At 42.2% G+C, this 23,747-nt stretch overlaps 1 protein-coding gene across 1 annotated transcript in view; it reads right to left on the bottom strand.

Annotated features, from left to right (window-relative positions):
- The window catches only part of LOC114765963 (polypeptide N-acetylgalactosaminyltransferase 18-like), a 61,798-nt gene that overhangs the window by 9,645 nt on the left and 28,406 nt on the right, over positions 1-23,747 (bottom strand). Inside the window, exons 2-8 of the mRNA XM_028956530.1 lie at positions 21,065-21,260; positions 19,698-19,864; positions 14,583-14,766; positions 11,420-11,617; positions 8,904-9,018; positions 1,052-1,237; positions 96-233 (exon numbers count right to left, since the gene is read on the bottom strand). Of these exons, the coding sequence (XP_028812363.1) occupies positions 96-233; positions 1,052-1,237; positions 8,904-9,018; positions 11,420-11,617; positions 14,583-14,766; positions 19,698-19,864; positions 21,065-21,260 (1,184 nt within the window). The remainder of the gene's footprint in view (positions 1-95; positions 234-1,051; positions 1,238-8,903; positions 9,019-11,419; positions 11,618-14,582; positions 14,767-19,697; positions 19,865-21,064; positions 21,261-23,747) is intronic.

Consider the following 23,747-nt stretch of genomic DNA (forward strand, 5'->3'; position numbering starts at 1 on the left):
AATGTGGAAGAAAATATGCACTGTAAATTCTCTCGTTTGGCCTGTTAAAAAGACTCCTTAATTCAGGGAGAAGGTGAGGTAGAAAAAATTCCCACCATTCCATAAGCAGCCATGTGAATGTACATCCTCATTTCAGGATAGACATTAACCAAGAACCAGCGGAAGCTTTTACACTGCAGTCTTTTCCTCAGCGATTTTCTTTCCGAAATGTCACCAATGTCTATCCCAGGGTCCTGCACACAGAAAATAAGACATCATTTTCCACTGGATGAAAAGGATCGTACATTTTAATCAAGCTAGGTAAGAAAATTATATATTATTCAATTATATTCTGTGCTATGGTAGACATTTTACATTTACATTTTCAGCATTTATCAGACGCCCTTATCCAGAGCGACTTACAATGAGTAGTTACAGGGACAGTCTCCCTGGAACAACTTTAGGGTTAAGTGTCTTGCTCAGGGACACAATGGTAGTGAGTGGGATTTGAATCTGGGTCTTCTGGTTCATAGGCCAGTGTGTTACCCACACGGCTACTACCACCCTCGCCCTGTGTGTACCACCCTGGTACACAAGCTTATTCTGTTGTAAATATATAGAATATTATACAAGTTCAAGAGGAAAGCCATGTTGTTATTTACATATCATAAACAAAACATTGTATGACAGTAGAACAAAGACATTATATCAGTGTTCATCGCACAGCACTGATTGCCTTTACTGGTGTAGTATCTGGCCCTCTAGGTTGAGTGTCCCACCTGCTGGTGGGATACGCGCCCCAGTGGAAATGCAGCACGGCTGGAAATGATGTAGCGGCTGTTTAATAGACAATCACAGCAGCAGCTGCTGCAGCAGCCACCTCATGATCTTTTTGTGCATGAGGCAACCAGGAGAACAAGGACATTTTGAGAAGAGACACGCACACACTCGCATCCATTAGACGATTATATTTACGGATGGCCAGAGAGGGTGAATCATCTCTTACCAGCCAGACTCGGGCCATGCAGTGTATTCACTAAGTTAAGGTCCAACAGGGAACAGGCTTCCTCACCTCCTGAGGAATGTTCCAGGCCATGTAGACATGGTTCTTGAACTCATCCATCCACACCTCAGCCACCCGCAGTGCGTTCCTTCGAACATGGGCTGACAGGTCCTCTGTGTAGGGCTTATGAGCACGTTCAATATGGGCAATACGAGCACACGGCAACACCTCCACACTACCACCACACTGCCACACCTAAACGTACCAAAAAAACCCACACATATTATTACTGCAGTAGTAAACTCTTTAATATAAAAACAGGTAAAATACCAGCAGGGTGAACATGACCAAGGGTGGATCAAGTACATAAATCATGTGCTAGAGTTAATAATTATATTACATTAATATGAATTCCCATAGCCTGTATATGTCCCATTATGATGTCATAAGGGGAAAGGTTACCTCCCATTTCTCATGCTTTTTCTGCCCTGAAAATTTCCCAAACCTCCCCTAAAACATTATCTCCACCGACTGTCATGGCTTCCAAACGTGTGAAGCATTGTAGTTGCTCAGTGAATGGATGTTAAAAAGAGCAAATGTATTTTTAGATCAGTCAAGCAATATGCAACAAAATGCAGGGGTGTGGTTTAGTGCAGAGTTAAGATATAAGCATAATGATGGTGTTGTGGAAGAAGCATTCCTGAGCCTGCTGGTGAAAGAAAAACAAACACAAACATTTATTTCTTCTATAGCCCAAAATCACATACAGTATGTCTCAATTAACTTTGACAAGCCCTAGAGTTGACACCCCCCACACTTGACCCTTCTGCACACAAGGAAAAGCTCCACACAAAAAAAGAGAGAAAAAAAAAAGAAAGGAAGAATCCTTGGGAAGGAGTGCTACAGAGTAGAGTGAACCTGCAAGTGGTGTCAGTGCAGGGTTTGTGATGATTTGTCCAATAAGAAAACAAGGCCTATAGTAGAGGTGGAGAAGTCCAAAGTGTAGTCCAGTGTCATGGTGTACAACATTTACATTTACGGAATTTGGCAGACGGCCTTATCCAGAGCGACTTACAACGTGCTTAAGTTACCATCGATGAAGAGATCAATTCACTTGGTTCACTTGGACCCCAACTATGAAAACATCTATTTTATTCACTCTGTTGTAGATTCTGTACACAAAGTTCGACAACAAGAAAATTACAATTTAATCTAAATTTTCTTTAAAGAGGAAGGTCTTGAGCTGTCGTTTGAAGGTGCTCAGTGACTGAGCTGTTCTGACCTCGAGGGGAAGTTCATTCCACCACCGAGGGGCCAAGACAGAGAATACAATACATGTCCATTATGACAGCCATCTCCCTGGGGCTGGGGCTGGCTTTTTATTAGCCCCAAGTCTCTCTGCCTGTTTGTTGGGGTTTACCCTGGGGGACGAGATGTAGCTTCCCTGCACCTTCGGGTCAGGGAATGGGTCCTGACTGTTGTTTGCACTTATGCGCCAAATAGCAGCTCAGAGTACCCACCCTTTATGGAGTCCCTGGGACTAAATAGTGGTCCAACTGGGGACTCCAATAGTCTTACTGGGGGACTTCAATGCTCATGTGGGCAATGACAGCTTGACCTGGAGGGGCATGATTGGGAGGAACAGCCAGCCAGATCTGAACTTGAGTGGTGTTTCGTTATTGGACTTCTGTGCAAGTTGGCCGTAATGAACACCTGGTAGACCCAAACATATAGTGAGGGTCTGCTTGGAACGCCTGGCAGAAGAACCTGTCAAGATGGTCTTCAATTCCCTCCTCCGGCAGAGCTTTGACCACGTCCCGAGCATTGGGGGACATTGCATCTGAATGGACCTTGTTCCAGTCTGTGATTGTTGAGGTGGCTGTTGGTAGCTGTGGTTGCAAGGTGGCTGGTGCCAGGCATGGCGGTAACCCCCGTAACCGCTGGTGGACACCAGAGGTTAGGGGAGCAGTCAGGCTGAAGAAGGAGGATTCCTAGGAGGAACCAGGGCTGGGATACCTGGGTATGGACTGTCCAATCTCAAGGTAGTCAAACAGGGACACAGCGGCGGAGTCCCGGGGGTGGATGAGATCCGTCCTGGGTCTCTGATGGCTATGGATGTTGTAGGGCTGTCGTGGTTGATATGTCTCTGCAACTTTGCATGGACATCGGGGGCAGTTTCGGTGGAGTGGCAGACTAGGGCGGTGGTCCCCGTTTTTAAGAAAGTGTGTTTCAACTATAGGGGGATCACACTCCAAGGTACTGGAAAGGAGGATCCGGTCGATAGTTGAATCTCAGATTGAGGAGGAGCAATGTGGTTTTTGTCCTGGTCGAGGAACTGTGGACCAGCTCTTGCTAGGGTGTGGGAGTTTACCCAATCAATCCACATATTTTTTGTGGATTTGGAGAAGGCTTATGACCGCGTCCTCAGGGGCACACTATGGGGGGCGCTCCAGGAGTATGGGGTGGATGGCCTTTTGTTAAGGACCATTCAGTCCCTGTACCAGAGGAGCGTGAGCTTGGTCTGCATCTTGCAGTCTTAGAGATTGGGTTAGGAGCTCAGACATTTGGGAGGGACTCAGAGTAGAAGCGCTGCTCCTCCACATTGACAGGAGCCTCCTGGACGCCTTGGGGTTCTGCCTGAGGAACTGATGGAGGTGGCTGGGGAGAGGGCTGTCTGGGATTCTCTACTTTGGATGCTGCGCCCGCGACCCAGACCCGGATAAGCGGAGGAAGACGAAGTCGGCACAGTTTATCATATCACTGTAGTATGTTGTAGTATCACTTTTACTGTAGTATTATTTCTGTTTATCACGTTAATGTTGTATTATTGCTGTTATCAGTGTTACTGTAGTATTATCACAGTTTACCACATTACACAGATTAAGATAAGATAAGATCAACCTTTATTAGTCCCAAGTGGGAAATTTACCGCGTTACTGTAGAATTTTGGATGTTTACAACGTTACTGTAGTAATATATCAGGTCTGTATGGTAGATTCCAGAAGGAAGCCATTCCTTAATAAAAGGCACATGGTAGCAGGCCTGGAGCTTGCCAAAAGGCATCTGACTCTCAGACCATGAGAAACCAAAGTCTCTGTTCTGACGAGATTGAGCTCTTTGGTGTGAATGCTAAAAAGAATGTTTGAAAGAATCCAGGCACCGCTCATCACCAGGCCAATACCATCCCTACAGTGAAGCATGGTGGTGGCAGGACCATGAATTTCTCAGCTGCAGGAACTGGGAAACTAGGATAGAGGGAAAAATGACTCCAGCAATGTACAGAAACATCCTGGATGAGAACTTGCTCCATAGCACTCTTGGACTGTTCATCTTTCAGCAGGATAACAACCACACAAGCACAAAGCCCAGATATCAAAGGAGTGGCTTCAGGACAACTCTGTGAATGTCCTTGAGTGGCCCAGCCAGATCCCAGATTGAATCCGACTGAACATCTCTGGAGAAATTTTAAAATGCCTGTTCAGCAACACTTCCCATCTAGCCTGATGGTGCTTAAGAAGTGCTGTAAAGAGGAATGGGCCAAATTGGCCAAGGATAGGTGTGCCAAACTTGTGGCATCCAATTTTAAAAAACCTGAGGCTGTAATTGCTGCCAAAGAGGCATCGATAAAGTACTGAGAAAAGGCTGTAAATACATGTGCTTTCTCAGCTTTTTATTTTTAATAAACTTGCCAAAACCTCAAGTAAACCATTTTCATGTAGTCAATATGGGGTGTTCTTTGTACAATTCTGAGGATTTAAACGATTTTGGAATAAGGCTGTAACATAACAAAAAGGAAAAAGTAATGCGCTGAGAATACTATCTGGATGCACTGTATTCATTGGTTACTAATAATGTTTGTCTGAGTGTGCACATACGTCCCACACACACAGTGTGAAGTGTGAGCTGACAGCTACTGAAAATGAGCAATAATCCAGGATCCTTTAAAGAAAAATACGGGGGGAAAGCACTGAGCTCTGGCCTTTATCAGAGAACTCAGACTCCAAATGAATTTTATGCATCGGCTAATGCAGCGCTTTAAAAAACAAACTGCAGCATCATGTCTGCATCAGTGATGCTGTAAAAGAAGCACAGCACTGTGCTAGTAGACTCTGCTGAGTGCAGCGGAAATTAAGTTCTCCTGTGGTCCCAGTGCATATGAGATTTTGGCCTTGGTGTGTTCAGTTTATTAGCCTGACCTACAGAGTAATCAATAAACCATCTCCATCTGCTGACCAATAAATCATCTCCTCTCTGGCTCATGCTGGCCCTCCCTATCTTCAGCTGCTGGCCAGACTCAGGTAAGAAATTATGGGAACTTGGGAGGCACAGAGCAAAACAGTCACACAATCACTTGCAGATAACCATCTCCCCACAATGTGAACCACCAAAAACTAGTTCATCCACCAATTTATAATACCATAGACAAGCTGCACAATACAAGGCTCAGCATCTCCCCAGATTTTGTGAGATATTAACACTTTTTGACATGAATACTTTGTACCGCCGACTGAACTTTTTAGCACTAGGTTTCCTCTGAACCACGTGCCAATCAAAGTTGTTCAGCGAACAAGCATCTGCAAAAGGACGAGCCTAACTGACAGCAGCGGCTTATTGGACAATCCTACTCACCCATGCATCAACAATGTCACAACCCACAAGCAGATCAAGGTCTGATTACTGCTTCATGCCTGACTACTGACTATTAAGCCCATTGAGACATACTGTATTTGATCAAAGCGACGATATAGAAGCATCATGGGTCTCACCAGCAGGCTCAGGAATAGCTTCTTCCACAACACCATCGCCATGCTCATATCTCTGCACTTCATATCCCCCTGCATTTCATTGTAGTTGTTCTTTGTGTAATGACTAAGTTGAATCTGATTAAACAGGACAACAGATGGATGAAAAGATGTGTGTGTGCTTGTATTATAAAACTTTCACCTGAATACCAGCACACGGGCCTGATATGTAAAATCCTATCCACACAGTCAGAACAGATCCTAATACATCCCCACTTTAACCATGCACAGTTAATTCCAAACCAGCAGATGAGCGAATAGAAATGGTATTTGACATTTACACTTTCCTGCCTCTCTCATGCCCAGTTCAGACTACTTGAATTTCAGTCTGATTCCAACAATAATCCCAGATCAGAGACAATCAGTGTACTTTTAGGCAATCTATTTTTGTGAAAAACATTTAGCAAGCTAATACTACCCAGTGTACATCTATTTGTTGGCCTATTACATTCCGTGGTCATGTGATGTGTGTTTTCCTTTTTATCGGAGGAGCCCGTAATTTACGGAACTCCTCCCATACCTGACGCTGATTTGACTCCTGACGGAGTGAGGCTGTTAAAGAAGGCGACGAGAGAGGGGAGAAGGGGGAAATACGCCAGACTGATGCCCTGTTACCAGTAGTCTATCCTGTGCTTTTTTGTGGCCTGACTACTTTGATGTCTTGTGTCAAGGCTTGAATTGTACTTTTTTTTTGATTTATTAAAATGACATTGTTAAAACGTTTCACTCCCCCTTTCTGATTGCTTACGTTCATGACCTAGACCAGGACGTAACACTATAACAGTTTTCAGAACTTCATAGACAGAGGGAAATTCATAGTTTCCAATAAAAACAGTAGAAAAATCATGTTACTTTCCTGCAGCACAAGATCACCTCAATGCAGATCAGTTATGCTTGATGAACCCTCAGGACCTGATCACAAGCCAGAGAACTGAAAACTGTACAGTAATCTGAACATAAAAGACAATTAGAAACTGTTTCTATCTCACAAACACACTTTTGCATTTTCTTTCACAATTTCTTTATGTTGGATCAGACTGCTGTGCATGATGTGTTTTCCCACCAGCTGTCCTCACAAATACAGAAAACCACCACATTTCAGTAACATTTTGTAAGTATATTAAAAAGGTATAAATATTTATGACTATGACCATTAAACCATACTTTCAAAATCTGTTTTTCAAATATCAGTTTCCTCCAACCAGTTTCCTCTCAGGTACCTCTCAAGATCTCAACTGAAATACATTTAAATATTGCACCTGTTTTTCAATGGGCATCTTTTATTCCGCAAAATGTACAATGAAGGACTGATGAAAAAACCTGACAGCTGGGACCCTTGGACTGAGCCAAAGGCCCTCATCTCAGTGTATTCTGATGGGTTAAATAGGAGTGCTACAGAACTTGGATGATTAGATAATTCTTGCACATGCCTATGTCCCATGGCTTTAATGAACTATTTGATATGAACACTGGAAACAACAGAACTCAATGGAAGCAAGAATAACTTAGTTACATCCAATCCTGACTGACAGGTGTATTCAACAATAAATCAAGTTTACCAATATATCTGTATATTAGAGAGGAGGAGCTAAGCCAGCCCTACTTCATCATTCTGCACCAGCTCATTTATATTTCCTCCTTTCCCTCTTCACATGGGTGAAAGTGTGGATGGGACATTAATGAACATGCTCGATGTACATCAAAATATGGCCCAACCCAAAAAGGTACAAACAGTATCTGCAGATTTCCATGGAAAAAACATATAAATACATAGGAAATGGAGGAAAGCCCTGCTGCAATTTCAGGAAAATAAGGACTTGGTGCACAGAGGCTTTAATCAGTTTTAATGGTGTTCACTGTAATCAAATCAGCAATTTGTGTATAATTCGGCTCTACAGTGAAAATTTGGTGGTCATCTGGTGGTACTTGGAACCATGTGGTGGTGACCGAGGAAAAAACAGGCTCTCTGAGAGGAACATGCAGCTGGGATAAGGCATCATCAGGACACTGTTAATAGATGTGAGACATGTAGAAGAATGAAAGACGATTGCATCCTGACTGTGAATACATCTGCAAAACCAACGCAACTTCTCCATCTTTTGCCTACTACCCGCTCCAAATTACTATAGCCACTCTGAGCAATTTTATATTCTATTACCTTTGACCTCTGTGAATCATGAAGTCCAAATATACAGCGCATCTGGAAAGTATTTACAGTGCATCACTTTTTCCACATTTTGTTATGTAGCAGCCTTATTCCAAAATGGATTAAATATTTTTTTTCCCTTAGAATTATACACACAGCACCCCATAATAACAACATAGTAAAAGTCTTTATGATCCTTTGTGCTGTGCTTATATGACTGCTTAGAACGGATAATATCAATAAGGAATTAATAAAGTAAGCATTATAACATAAAAGCATTACATAATAGTGTAAAAATGCATTGGTGGTATGGATTTTAGTTATTCTCTCTATAAATACCATACCCATAATGAAATCTACACAGGAACATATAAAGTTTAACTGTTTCAAAATATCAAAAAAGTAAGTGCCTTAATTGACAGAAAAAAGGTAAAGGATAAGCACATGCAGCGTTTAAATTAATCGTATAATCGATGCATTGCGATGCAGAGCAGAGAAACTGTGATCAGTCCGTTCTCACCTGACGCCACGGACATCTGAATCTCGTACATGAGATGGTAACATTATACGTACCAAAAGTTACTGCTTTTATGTAATACAAAATGAAATAATGAAGGGACCACAGCAGCTTGGACCAGTCTGCTCGGTTCCTCTGATTTGTGGAGTGTCAATCTGCATCAGGACCAGGGCAGACGACTAACTGCACCCACAGCATAGTGCATTTAAAGGAGAACTAACAGTATATACGACTGTTACAATGTGTGCGCGGACTGAACGGCGACAGTTTTTCTGCTCATTGTACCAAATCAAAGCGTCCACACAAGTGTATGAGACCTTAACTCTCGTATTTCAAAACATCATGTGACAAACATCATGTGACAATGATGCATTGCTATCGAGGCATTGATAGTTGTAATTAATAATATGAGGTGGTACTAACACCCTTTCCGATCATACACTCTCACACACTCACCCTGACTCCCAGCTCGACGTTCTCGCCTCCATATACCTCCATCCCCTCATCCAGCAAGCCAATCTCCTCAAAATACTGCCGGTCCACCACAAAACAGCCAATCAGAGCTGGGCTCCTGCACAGTGGGAGAGATGTTGAGAATGGGATAAAACAATGTTTTATTATTATTATTATATCTGTTAACCTCAGTACTATCATGCTTTATCCATATACAAAAATAAAAGGCCAAAAAATAGACTCATTTTCTGTATAGAGTGAATTACAGTCCCCACACACTGCTCTCCAGGCACTTGTCATGGTTGCACACTACAGAGATCACATTTCAATGCATTTATTAGGGTTAAGTCTCTTGCTCAGGGACACAATGGTTTAAACTTGGGTCTTCTGGTTTATAAGAGGGTGTTACCCACTAGGCTACTAATACCAAAGTCATGGACACCACATGACCTCTTGTCTGTGAAGATTGTCAGTCCAGGTGAATTTGTCTGAAAGTTGAGTTGTGGCAACTGGACTTTCTTTCTTTAATGCAGAGATGTTTCATTCTGCATCCACAGAACTTTGTCAATCTGAGGGAAGTTGGCTTGTGACTACAAATTTATCCTCCAGGTTGGTTTCACCTCACTCCTGCCTTGAATAGGCTTGTTAAGTGAAACAAATGCAGGGGGGGGGGTCGGTAGATGTGACAGCCCCGCCCTGGCAGCTCCTCCTATCCCCATTAAGTAACACAACTTGTGTTTACACAACTTATCTTCAACCTATAATGCTGCCCTTTCATCCCATCCATCCCCAGGAAAATCAGGCCCAATTCATACGTCCACCAGGTTGGCCACATTTAACGACCCGTTTAAGGATCGAGTTGCCAGGGCGGGGCTGTCACATCCACCCCCTCCCCCTGCCTTTGTTCCACGTAACGATCCTATTCAAGGTGGGATTGAGGTGAAACCAACCTGGACACAAGCCAACTTCCCTGAATGAAACATCCCTACATTAAAGAAAGTCCAGTTGCCGTGACTCAACTTTCAGACACATGACCTCTTGTTGCTGTGCACTGTGTGGAGTTCATGCAATAGAATGGGTGCAGCTGTGCTAAAAGGACAAGGACTCACAATGTCTACAGTTCACACAAAAATACACAGGAAGATCATTGTCATTTTTGCAGGAAAAAAGAATTTGATAGCCATAGAAGTATTTCCATCATAGGTATACTTCAACTGTGAGAGACAGAATGTAAAAATAAAAACCAGGAAATCACACTGTATACATTTTAAAGAATTCGGTCCCTCACAGACCTCTTGTCCTTCACTCATTACCTGAATCAATAGAACCTGTTTGAACTTGTTATCTGTATAAAAGACAGGTGTCCACACCTTCAAACAGTCAGACTGCAACCTCCACCATGGCCAGAGAGCTGTCTAAGGACACCAGGGACAAGATTGGACCCCTGAACAAGACTGGAATGAGCTAATCTACAATAGGCAAGCAGCTTGGTGAGAAGAGATCAACTGGAGCAATTATTAGAAAATAGAATCCCTGACAATCTCCCTCGACCTGATATTCCCTGCAAGACCTCACCTTGTGGGGTACAAATGATCTTGAGAACGGTGAGGAAACAGCCCAGAACTACATGGAGGGAACTGGTGAATGACCTGAAGAGAGCTGTGACCACATTAACAAAGGGTACTATTAGTTGTCATGGATTAAAATCCAGCAGCGCTTGAAAGTTCACCAGAGACCATTTGGATGATCCAGAGGAGCACTGGAAGAATGAGACCAAAACAGAAGTCTTGTTTGGAGATGGAAGAATGCAGAGTTGCATCCCAAGAACACCAAACCCTCTGTGAAGCATGTTGCTTTTCTGCATATGAGACAGGACGACTGACCCTATTCAGGAAAGTATGAATGGGGCAATGTATCAAATACCACCTTCCATCAGTGAGAGCATTGAAGATAAATGATGCTGGATCTTCCAGCATGACAATGATCCCAAACACACCGCCCGGGCAATGAAGGAGTAGCTACGTAAAAACATTACAAGGGTCTGGAGTGGCCTAACCAGTCTCCAGACCTCAATCCAATAGAGAATCTGTGTTCAGCAACAGCCCTAAAACCTCACAGCTCCTGAGAAGATCTGCATGGAAGAATGGGCCAAAATACAAAACTTGGTGAAGACTATAAATATACTTTTAAAAATCATACGTACAATTAGATTCCCTGGAAGTTTTTTACATTCTGCCTCTCATAGTTGAAGTGTACCTATGATAAAAAGTGGGACAACTTGCACACTCTGTGGCTATCACCGCCCCTTTGTGTCTGAGGTATTAAAAAATAAAGCAAACACAGTTCCAAATTACTATTATCCTATCTCATAGAATCATGGAGGCATTACACAGTGTTAACATAATAGTTTCTAGTGATTTACTGGTAAGAAATATTTTAACCTGGATAGATTAAGGCTTTTCTGGGTCCTGTTTACACTAGTGTAGTTACCATATACTAGTGTTCATGTAAAAATGTACCTGATGGGTGCAGTGTTGTTGGATTTGCTCCACCACGACTTTGGAGGATTCAGATAGCGACACCACAGTTCCCAGTCAAAGCCCTGGGCAGACAGCGGGTACTCTTCAATCTCAAATGTGTCATATTTGATGTTGTCAAACGAGGGAGAGATTATCCGTGTCCGATCGTCCTTAATACGCTGCAGGATCGGCTCAGCCCTGATAATAAAGCAGCAGAGTCAGTATGAATAAGTCTGTTCGACCAATGCATAAACTTCACAACGCAAAATCATTTCATCATTATTTGGGATGTGACATTCTGAATGAATATTCAGACATGAATTTGCAGCCTAGCAGACCTAAGAACAGGTAAACTGAGACAAACTGCTCCATCGCAGAGGCCTCAGGGCAGGGTAAAGCAAATGAAAGGTCTGGGTACACTGCGTGTCACTCACGTCACTGACACATTCAGGTTGAGTGGGTGAAAGCACAATTTCAGCAAGTGAATTATGTATTTAATAATGAGGTCCACATCATGACCATGGCATCAAGGGAAAAAAGTTGTATTTTTGTAATGAAATGCTCTCTTCTGTAGAATTAGATAACTACAGTACTGTAGCAGAGACACATTTATATGCTGTGCAAAAGGTCTGCCTGCTACTAATATCCCCTCGTGGCCTAGAAATATTACCAATCATTTTCCAACATTCCTCCATCTTCATTCACTAAAGTGATATCAGAGGAGGTCAGGGGAAAGAGGACACAAGTGCACAACTAACCCCACAAGGGATTTCTAAACCAAAAATACACCAACAGCGCAGCAGTTGTAAAGAAGAGTGATAAAACATTAATGACCAGGACATGTACAGTACAGGCCAAAAGTTTGGACACACCTTCTCATTCAATGTGTTTTCTTTATTTTCATGACCATTTACATTGGTAGATTCTAACTGAAGGCATCAAAATGAACACATGTGGAGTTATGTACTCAACAAAAAAGGTGAAATAGCTGAAAACATGTTTTATATTCTAGTTTCTTTGCTCTGATTACTGCTTTGCACACTCTTGGCATTCTCTCCATGATGGTCGTCACTTGAAATGGTTTTCACTTCACAGGTGTCCCTTATCAGGGTTAATTAGTGGAAATTCTTGCTTTATCAATGGGGTCGGGACCATCAGTTGTGTTGTGCAGAGGTCAGGTTACAACACAGCCAACAGCCTATTGGATAACTGTTAAAATTCATATTATGGCAAGAACCAAGCAGCTAACTAACGAAAAATGAGTGGCCATCATTACTTTAAGAAATTATGGTCAGACAGTCTAGAAAATTGCAAAAACTTTAATTGTATCCCCAAGTGGAGTCGCAAAAACCATAAAGCGCTACAACAAAACTGGCACACATGAGTACCGACCCAGGAAAAGAAGACCAAGAGTAACATCTGCTTCTGAAGACAAGTTCATCTGAGTCACCAGCCTCAGAAATCACAAGTTATCAGCAGCTCAGATCAGAGAACAGAAAAATGCCACAGAGTTCTAGCAGCAGACCCAGCTCTATAACAACTGGGCAACTGGGTCACCACAGCCACCACCAACAACTACAACTTAAGCGATCTTCAAATGGACCAGTAACATCAAAATGGACACGTAATGTAGACCATGACTCTGGACTACACTCTGGACTTCACCAACCCTACAACTGTAAAACTTATTCTTTTTCTTTTCATCACAAACCCTGCATGGACACCATTTGCAGGCTCACTCTACCCTGGAAGGGGGTCCCTCTCTGTATCACTCCTTCCCAACTTTTCTTACGACCTTTTTTTCTCTCTCCTAGAGTTTTTTTTTGTGTGCAGAAGGGTCAAGTGTGGGGGGTGTCAACTGTAGGGCCTGTCAAAGCCCATTGAGACATACTGTATGATATTTTGGGCTATATAAGAAATAAATGTTGTTGTTGTTCTAGAGACTGCACGAATCAGGCCTTCATGGTCAAATAGCTGCCAGGAAACCACTGCTATGGAGAGGCAACAAGCAGAAGAGATTTGTTTGGGCCAAGAAACAGGAATGGACACTAGACCTGTGGAAATCAGTGCTTTGGTCTGATGAGTCCAAATTTGAGATCTTTGGTTCCAACCTCCGTGTATTTGTGAGACGCAGAAAAGGTGAACGGATGGATTCCACATGCCTGGTTCCCACTGTGAAGCTTGGAGTAGGAGGTGTTTTGCTGGTGTCGCTGTTGGGGATTTATTCAAAATTGAAGGCACACTGAACCATCACAGCTACCACAGCATCCTGCAGCGACATGCCATCCAATCCGGTGTGCGTTTAGTTGGACGATCATTTATTTTTCAACAGGACAATGACCCCAAACACTCCTCCAGGCTGTGTAAGGGCTTTTTTTTTTACCAAGGAGAGTGATTGAGTGCTGTGGCAGATGACCTGGCCTTCACAGTCACCGGACCTGAACCCAATTGAGATGGTTTGGGGTGAGCTGGACCGCAGAGTTAAGGCAAAGGGGCCAACAAGTGCTAAACACCTCTGGGAACTCCTTCAAGACTGTTGGGAATCAGGACGACATCAGAAGACAAGAATTTTTCACCAATTGTGAGCATGTGTATGCTATCATTTCAGATTCTCTGCTTATTGTGCAGTGCATTCTGACCTCTCTCTCTGTGATAGGCACTTTCTAAATGCATTTTATTTAATTGTAGCATCTTTAATACCTGCTGCAGTGTTCATATTATTGCCTTTTGGGTTCTGGTTTGATCCAGGTGGTAGGTGTGGAAAGCAAACGTGTTTACCTATTTTGAATAACAGAATATCCCAGGCACTTGGTGGACTCCTACTGTTATCTTTGCACAACACACAAAAAGTTGGGATATATGACTCTTTATCTTTAAATTATTTTTGTTCATTACATTTTCTTTTCTTTCCTTTGTCTATTAAAAAATGAAAGTGACGTGATTTGCTCAGTGGCATCTCAGTGGTTTGGTAAAGCATCACTCAGTCTTGGCATCTTTTTTTTTGTAATGCCACGGGTGAAGGAGAAGGCACATGTGCTTAGATGATGCACTTGCATGAACAGTGGAAATAGGGGCCATGAAAATAAATATTGGTCAACACTACATCAGATATTATTTTGAGCTGATACAGGAAAACAAACCATGTAATTGAGTCAGTACTCACCACCCAATATTGAATTCCACATGGGCATCAAACAGGGCCACCACTGGGGCAGAGGCTGCCCTCCAGCCACTCACACGCGATCGAATCAGACCCTCCTGCTTGGAGTGCCGCACCAGTTTCAGGAGGCCTGGTTGCTGAGCGTTGGTCTCCCCCACAAACTCTTGGAGCTTCTCCTTCAGCTCATCTGCACAACAGGACAAGTATGCTGAAGCTCAGGGTTAATTGTCTTGCTCAGGGACACAATGGTAGGTAGTGGTGTTTGAGCTCTTCTGGACTAGGATCTTACCCACTAGGATACAAAAACCCATACAGTGTCAGAATATATAGCCTCTAAATTCCACGGGTGAGAATTAGCACATAAAGATAAAAAAAAAAAAACTGTATGCAAATGTTTGATATGTTTGACTGTGAATAAAATATGGCTTTATGGTACTTGAATATTATATTGCAAATAACATACATTCATATTTGTCAAGGAATTTCTACACAACAATTGTGAGGAATCTTTAATAAAATTTTTGTTTTGTGCTTTGTGAAAAATACAACTCATATGATGGTGAGCAGGGAAGAACTGCAAAGAAGATGAACAGAAGTCTGTTTTGATTTGGTGGATTCTCTGCACACAGTGTGAAGATCTACATGCAAATCAATACTCAGGTTATCACTCTGCCTCAATCAGCTTGTTCTTAAAAGTTGAAGTGAAAGTGAAGTGATTGTCATTGCAAAACACAGCACATGGTGAACACAACGAAATGTGTCCTCTGCTTTTAACCACCCTTGTTGAGCAGTGTGTGGGGATGGTGCTTTTCTCAGTGGCACCTCAGTGGCTCCTTGACCTTCTGATTATGGGGCCACTTCCTTAACCACTAGGCCACCACTGCCCCTCTTCACGCTAATATACTGTATGCCTAATAGGGAGTGACAGCAGAAAAATCTTTCAGACAGCCTGGACTGACCACAGTGCTGACGCAAGGTACAGCTTTACATTTTTGTGCAGTGAATAGAGAATGATATCTATAGTGGGGGTTTCAGCCAGCATTAAAAATGGCTGTACAGAGAACTAAACACTCCTCAAGCAGGCTGTCACAACCGTTGGTTGGTGAGGGAAGGAAATGCAGGAGTAGGTCATTTTAAAGAAAGGGAATTTAATACAAAACTGAACATAAAAGGCACAATAGCTGAAAAGGAACTAAAGGGAACAAAAACAACCCAGCAGGCGTGTGGCAAAAAAACACAGGTCAGATTCTGGTTCCCCATGAATGCAGCCATGTTAACTGCATGCCTAATTGGTTTCAGCTTGGGTTGATCAGAACTCCATAATCAGGTGCCGTGACAGCATCTCTGTGCACCCAGCCACTCCTGGTTGTCACACAGGTGTCTGCCTAAGATCAGAGATGACCCTTTATTTTCAAAGACCCAAAGACCCTTTGACATCTACATATGAATTACAAACCTGGACCCTCAGCCTACACTTATATTGAAGCTGGATTTCCCTGTCTTCCCCACCATCACAAGGACACTAAACAGACATGGTCTCCAACCGTGACATCGAGCTTCAAAGCATTCTAGGAGACCTCATTCTCAACCCCCCATCCTGGCAATAGACATTCACGCACACACTTAAACACATTTTCTGTATCTTGTGCTAGGAATATGCGATTATAAGTGGATCCCGTATATGCATGCATTGTGTTCCCTTGTATGACTTATACTAGTTACAACTTTCTATTTGCATTAATTGCCTGTACTTAAGTGTATAAGTGTATCTCTAATTTCCTACCTACTAAAGGTCCCTTTCTTGGTATCAGAAGTATCAGAAGGAACATCTCTTTATTACTGAAACAGTGATGCATACTATGTGATCACAAAACGCAGTGAACTGCAGTTTCTCTCTGTGCCAACAATAAAAACCCCTATGGGTCGTAAAACCAAGAAAAAGGAAGTTTCTCCTGCCAAAAAATTCACACTTGTGGTTGGCCATTTAGGCCACATGATGGGTGTGCCAGGAAAGCATTAAAAGTCCTTCTCCCAGGCCCGCATCGCTCAGAAAAATCATCTCTCTCCTGAGACACTTCTTTCAACACTTTTAATCTTCGGCAAGTTTTTACCTTCAAGTAACTTCAAGGAAAACCTCCAGCTCACGCCTAAATGTTGAGGATCTTGACCCTACCGCATCAGGACTCTTTTGCAGAAACAAGGAAATGCAAGTAAAGTTCCTAACTATTTAGATGCGTGTTTAAGCTTGAACCCCTTTTTAAGGTGAACCTTGATTCTCTGACGATTCTCATTAGGCTGTGGTTAATTGATGTGAAATACTGCCATTCTCTTTTCATCAATTTCCTTTATCCTGTGTGTATATGTTTGTTTAATTGTTGTATGTTAGCTATAGCCTTGTTTATTAAATTCTTTATATTCACAATCGTTTGTTTCTGTGTGCTGCTTACAATCTGGAGTCACTGAACGTTGATCCTTTAGGCTACAGGCTAAATTACTTCTAGCACTGCAGAGTGGGAAAGCTACCCTTCCTGGCCAAAGGGGGTAATCGTTCCCAGAATTGATAAATAATTATATCAAGATCAAGTAATTGTAACATTAATTCTGCTACGGTTTATCCTAAAATCTAATCCAAATGTTTATTATTAATTATAACCAGTTATAATTAATTATAAATATTTCCCTTTTGAGCGAATTTGTTACACAGGTGTATAAAAAATTAGGCATGAGGGTGGGAGAGATGCACACTGCAGCAAGGCAAAAGGTCTTAGAGAGCTTATATGTTTTTTGCTGATGGAACTATAATGAATTTAATGAAATTTGTCTCACAATTTCATAAAAGCAGTCAGCAACCAGTGGACTTGGTGGAGTTGATGAATTATCCCAAAACAAGGAGGTAATTTTTCCTGTTCTGATGAATTAATAATTAATGGAATCACATGAATTTGAATTGATTGAGACAGAAAATAATGACTTCTAATGGTTTTATACGAATCATAAGGCAAGATGTCCACCAGGTTTGTTACCGCAGGATGGCTCAAAGCTATGATCATCAATCTTTCCTGGCTGTTATCATAAGTGCATTTAATAGGAAACGCAAAATAATGGAGAAGTGATCATTAGGGCTTTACTCATACATGATAGATGATAGAGCAAGTGCTGAAGCACTGTGCTGGAACTTTAATGACCTCCCACTATGACTCCACCAAGAACCATGACAGCATCTGATGACAATTCAGCAATAAATAGCATGGGGACAAACACATTGCTTATATACACTGCCTGTCCAAAAAAAGGCACATGCTCTAATATTTTGTTGTACTGCCTTTAGCCTTGACTACGGCGAATATTCGCTGTGGCATGGTTTCAATGACATTTACCATTACATTTACAGCATTTATCAGACGCCCTTATCCAGAGCGACTTACAATCTGTAGTTACAGGGACATTCCCCCCCTGGAGCAATTTAGGGTTAAGTGTCTTGCTCAGGGACACAAAGGTAGTAAGTGGGATTTGAACCTGGGTCTTCTGGTTCATAGGCGAGTGTCTAACCCACTAGGCCACTCAATGAGATTCTGTCATATCATAACTTATATCATAACATAACGATTTGTGTTCAAATCGTTTAAATGTAAGCAACTCTGCACTGCCTGCAGTTAGATGAAAGAGCTAGACCCCTGTCAGTCCCCTGTAGTGCCCCTGTCCTTTCACTCAATTGTCCCTGTCCTTTCACTCAATTTTCCCTGTCACTACTGATTGTAAGTCGCTAAATGCCGAAAAATGTCTGGCCCAGTTCTCAAAAGGTTTGCCTTTATAGTTTTCAGATTAAATCCATGAAATTACAAGATTATTGTTGTTTAAGAAGATGCAGTGCATCACTAGAAAGCCTTCTCCTGGGCTCTCAATACCAGCTCAACAGCCAAGAAAGCCCAGCAGCATCTTTACTTCCTGCGAAGGCCCATCTCCTGCCATCCATCCTCACCATCTTCTATAGAGGGACTATTGAGAGCATTCTAACCAGCTGCATCACTGTCTGGTTTGGGAACTGCACAGCGAATAGTGAGGACAGCTGAGAAGCTCATCGAATCTCTCTTCCCTCCATAATGGACATTTACAACACATGCTACATCAGGAAAGCCGCCAGCATTGTGAAGGACTCTACACACCCCTCACATGCACTCTTCACCCTCCTGCCATCCGGAAAAACGTATTGAAGCCCTGGGACCCTCACTACCAGACTGTGCAACAGCTTCATCCCACAGGCCCTCAGACACCTGAACACTCAGGAGCTGAACATTCTGAACTGAGTCACACACACACACACACACACTACCTCTGTTATAGTTATAGAGTATATATTATTGTTATAGAGTAATATTATTGCACTGATCTATTTTGCACAGCGGTATTTGCACTATTTTTACTTCGCACTACTTTATAATTTGCACAAAACCATTACTGAAATGCCACTGATGCCACGGCATGGCTTCCCTCTGAGCCATGACGATCAGATGTTCCCTCAGCCCTGGCATCAACTGTAGGAAGGAGAGAATGATAAAACTGCTCTGAGACCAGCCTCCAGCTGTGCCGTCACTGCCTTCAAACCCCGGAGATTTCTTTCCACCAGACACAACAAACTGGAAATAGGTGACAGGAGCGAAGCTCTTGGAACTTAATGAACTCCCCCTCATCACTGACACAGCTTCCCACAGTGTGGTCCTCCTGCTCCTACAACACAAGGGCTTTTCCCAGGTAATTAGCATTTTTTCACCCACCCCTGTAATCCAATAAGCACACTCTCTAATTATAGGCATTAAAGTGACAGACTAAAGAAAAAACTGTGAAAAACCCACCCTGCAGCTGCTCCACAACTGAAGGAAAATTCCACAGTGTCTTATCGTTTGTTCTGTTCTTCCTCAAATTTATTTTTTATTCATTTTGGGGATTTTTCTTTTCAGCTAATTATACAAATGGTAAAACCAAGAACAATACTTTCTACGATTTCCCTCAAAACCAGCATCAGCAGCTTTACAATTAATGTCACCTCTGGTGTGGAAAAAGATGCCTCACCATCTCAGGAGTATACAGGTTATTGGGAGGGGCAAGGGGCCGGGCTCTTACCGTTGCTGCTGTTGTCATCCACCAGGATGATCTCCTTGAGAAGGTGTGAGGGGGTGCGACTCATGGCTGAGTGGACAGAGCGCAGGATGACCGACAGAGCCTCGTTCACAAAGATAAAGACAATGCTGACCTGTGGCAGGCTGCTGGGATACGTCATGTTCTTACACCTGTATGAATGACACCGGGGAACAGGGTGGAGAGGAACCATCAATTACCACTGCCTGGGACATTTCTACACTGAAAAAATATATTTTTATTTGCAGATTACCATTTATAATTTTTTTTTTAATTATCCTACCATCATCATATCTCTCAGTCAACAAAGAACTACAATTAAACAACCTAGAAAACAGGCTAAAATGCAACTGATTGTTGCATTACGTTTTCCAGATACTGAAAAGCATGAATTGACTATGGTTGATTTCATTAAAACCCACTCAACCAGTGTGAATTCCGGCCTTGCAATTTTGTCCAATGACCACACAAATCTGACCAATATGCATAGTCTCTTACGAGTAACCAAACACAGGTTGTGAAAATGCCAGTTTTATGGATCAGCTGGCTGACAAATTCACTGATTTCAGCAATCAATCACAGAGTGAGCTAAAAGTGTTTGACATGCAATGCATGTCTGTGAACATCACAAAGAAAAATAATACATGCAAAGGTCTTAATCCACTGCACCAAAAACTGACTAAAACTACTATTATGCTGCTGCATCACTAAGACGTCCTCAATCACGCATAGACCGGTTGTTTATGTCCCAGTAGGACACATTCATGGTAAACCTAGTGGTTAAGGAAGCAGCCCCGTAATCAGAAGGTTGCCGGTTCGAATCCCAATCCGCCAAGACACTACTGAGATGCCCCCACACACTGCTCCCCGGGTGCCAGTCATGGCTGCCCACTGCTCACCAAGGTTAGAAGCAGAGGACACATTTTGTTGTGTGCACTTTGTGCTGTGCTGTAGTGTTTCACAATGACAATCACTTCACTTTCACTTCATTACATGTTGAAAATAACTTAATTCATTGTTCTTTGATCTGGAATGTGTTCATTTTATCAATGAACAAAGATGGAACCCATTAGATTTGGAATCCCAGTTTGAGTAAGAGGATCTGATGGCTGATAACTGTTTTCTGGCGGAGGAATGGCCTGGAGTGGGCATATGGAGCAGCAGCGCTATCTACCATCTTCCTTGAACAAACGCTCTGTGTCAGCAGGGAGTACGAGAACAAACAGTCTTTTCAGCGAGGCACAGGAATAAAAAGCTGCTCCAGACAAAAAGAGCTGAATGAAGGGTTGATTTTTTTCAAACTAGTCAGTATCACACAGTGTGTTAAAGTAAAAAAAACTTGTTTGTATTACCCATCAGGCCGAAGGTCAGGGATGGGTCTGTCCACCGACAGGCGGTCGCTGAGGTACCCATTGTAACCGTAGTACTGGAACATCTTCAGTGCCACCCGGCGGCTCTCTGGACTCAACTCCTGACCCCAGTGGCTGAACAGGGAGGAGTCGGAGAAAGAGCGATCCTGCTCATCCTCATCTCCTCTCAGTGGAATCTCTGTTTGAAAAGATCAGTTATCATTGTGGGTTCTTATATGAAGCGGATAAAAGGACAGGGCATGAGGACAGGACATGTCTAGGATACATTTATGCAAATAATAACAGATGATAACAAATATGTCTTGAGGCTCCCCTGAGAGGTTTTATAATGTCTGCGGACATTTCTATTCTATTATGCAGAATAAGCCAGACTGAAAAACAAAGAGACATATTAGATATTAGACATTAGGTAGATTTGAGGTGAAAACAAAATAAAGTCCACTCTCAACATCTGACCGGTAATAACCTGTTATTCTGTAATAACCTATTATATCAAAAACTATTTTGCACAAGCAATGTGCTCAAACTATACGTTTCCAAATGTTTCTTATTGGGTATAATACATTTAGGCATAGCTGAGACTCTGGATACTGGCTTAACACAATATGTTAATTAATGTAATAGGCTCTGTAGATACAGAATGTATGCTAAAATGACACATGCAACAAAATGTCTGTCATGCATTGTAACATTTTTATCTGTATACCAATTAAATAAATCCCCAGAGAATAAAACAGCATGGCCAGAGAGTGAGATGTGTTTCATTGGAGCAGTACCAGGATCAGGCTCTGAAATTCTTGATTAAGTAAATCAGAAAGGCAGAGAGTGACTATTCAATCATACTGGCAGTAATGACATTTAGTTTAAAAGCAAAACTCATGATCCAATTCCTCCTGAAATGTCATGACTGGAAATGAGAACAGGCAAAGCCAGGTGTCAAAGGAAAACCAACCTTAATCCGTCAAAAGGCGTGTTTATGAATACATTAGTTACTTCTGAATGGAAATAAGATTTATGTATGTGTCTGGTTCCCGTGGCTGCCGTAGCAATTCAACAGATGCCCCTAGGCTATACTCTATCAGATGTACAGGGGCATCTTCCTCAGCTTTCAATTCCCCAACATGCAGGAACAGCATATAACATGTGGGATGTGGGAACCTGTTTCATCTGACACAGGAGGGAGTGGAATTGTAAAGGTCCAAACTACGGTAACTTCAGCCAATCAGGAAGAATGGCCAGCATGCAACAGGCTGGGAAATGGATCCTGTGGAGGTTAGCAATGGTTCCTGTCCAAATCAAAGGCTGCTTTGTAGAGCCTGGGTCATTCAAAGACCACACACTTCCCCAGACAAGCTTCTGGGCAAACATTACATGCCTACATCCACCTGATGCCAGGTTAGGTACAGACTACAGTGGCTGTGTGGAATTGGGGACAGAAAATATGGTGAAGTATCCATCAAGAAAGGGAAATAGCAAATAATAAAAATGTTGAAATTTAGAACATGCAACATGACTGTGAATCTCAAATGAAACCTTTCCTTTGTCCCCAAATAATACTTAAATGTCTCTGGCCTTGTATTCTGCAACTATGAGACTGTCCACAAACCACATCCATCGGACTGACTGGCACATTCACTATAATCACTTTCACTTGTTCTTTGGAATGTTTGAATTAAAAAACCAATGATATACAGGGTGGGCCATTTATATGGATACACCCTAATAAAATGGGAATGGTTGGTGACATTGAACACATTTTATAAGTGGTCAGAAACCTGTAAATAACTCATGAAAGAATAAAGTTATGTTAAAACCAAGCACACCATTGTTTTTCTTGTGAAATTACCAATACATTTGATGACCCTCTTGACCACATGACCCTCTTCCAATTGAAGAAACAAAAGTTGGATCCAAGATGACAACTTCAAAATAGCCACCATGGTCACCACCCATCTTGAAAAGTTTGCCCCCTCACATATACTAATGTGCCACAAACAGGATGTTAATATCACCAACCATTCGCATTTTATTAAGGTGTGTCCATATAAATGGCCCACTGTGTTTATCTTTTCAGCTAAGTGGGTTTCAGAAGCATAGAGAATAGAAACAAGAAGAAGAATATGGGGTAAAAATTGTTTAAAATGTCTAAAAATCTCTGTTGAACAGACTAAAAAAATGTCCTGATAAATTTATGTAAAAACTTGAAATAAAAATGAAAATGAATGGAGTTGAGCTGTGGTGAAGCAGCCTTAAAAAGGAGGAAATGTGGAGAGCTGCTGGCTTGGTGAATAATTAGGCCTATTGACAGCAGTGAGGGAGGTGGTTCTGTAGATGGAGTAACCGTGGCAACTCCGCATGAAGTCTAGGAGAAATGTGAGCTGTTTGCAGCACTAAAGAGAAACAGCACACAATTCCATTCATGTCTCTAATATGCTGTCAAAATCAGACATAAGACAAGACCCAGCGCTGAAAATCACTCCAGAGAAAGCTGGAGGCCATCTTGTTTATGTGTGGAAACATGACAAAGAGAAATGTGATACTGGAATCAGGGAGCACATTACCATGACAACCAGAGGGAAATTCCACCTGTTCCCATGGATGAAAATGTCCTAAGGGGGCACCTTGGTCACCAGTGTCACATCCAGCTTACACTATTAATGGCCCA

The sequence above is a fragment of the Denticeps clupeoides genome, chromosome 16, assembly GCF_900700375.1.
Source record: "Denticeps clupeoides chromosome 16, fDenClu1.1, whole genome shotgun sequence".
In the NCBI taxonomy this organism is placed as follows: domain Eukaryota; kingdom Metazoa; phylum Chordata; class Actinopteri; order Clupeiformes; family Denticipitidae; genus Denticeps; species Denticeps clupeoides.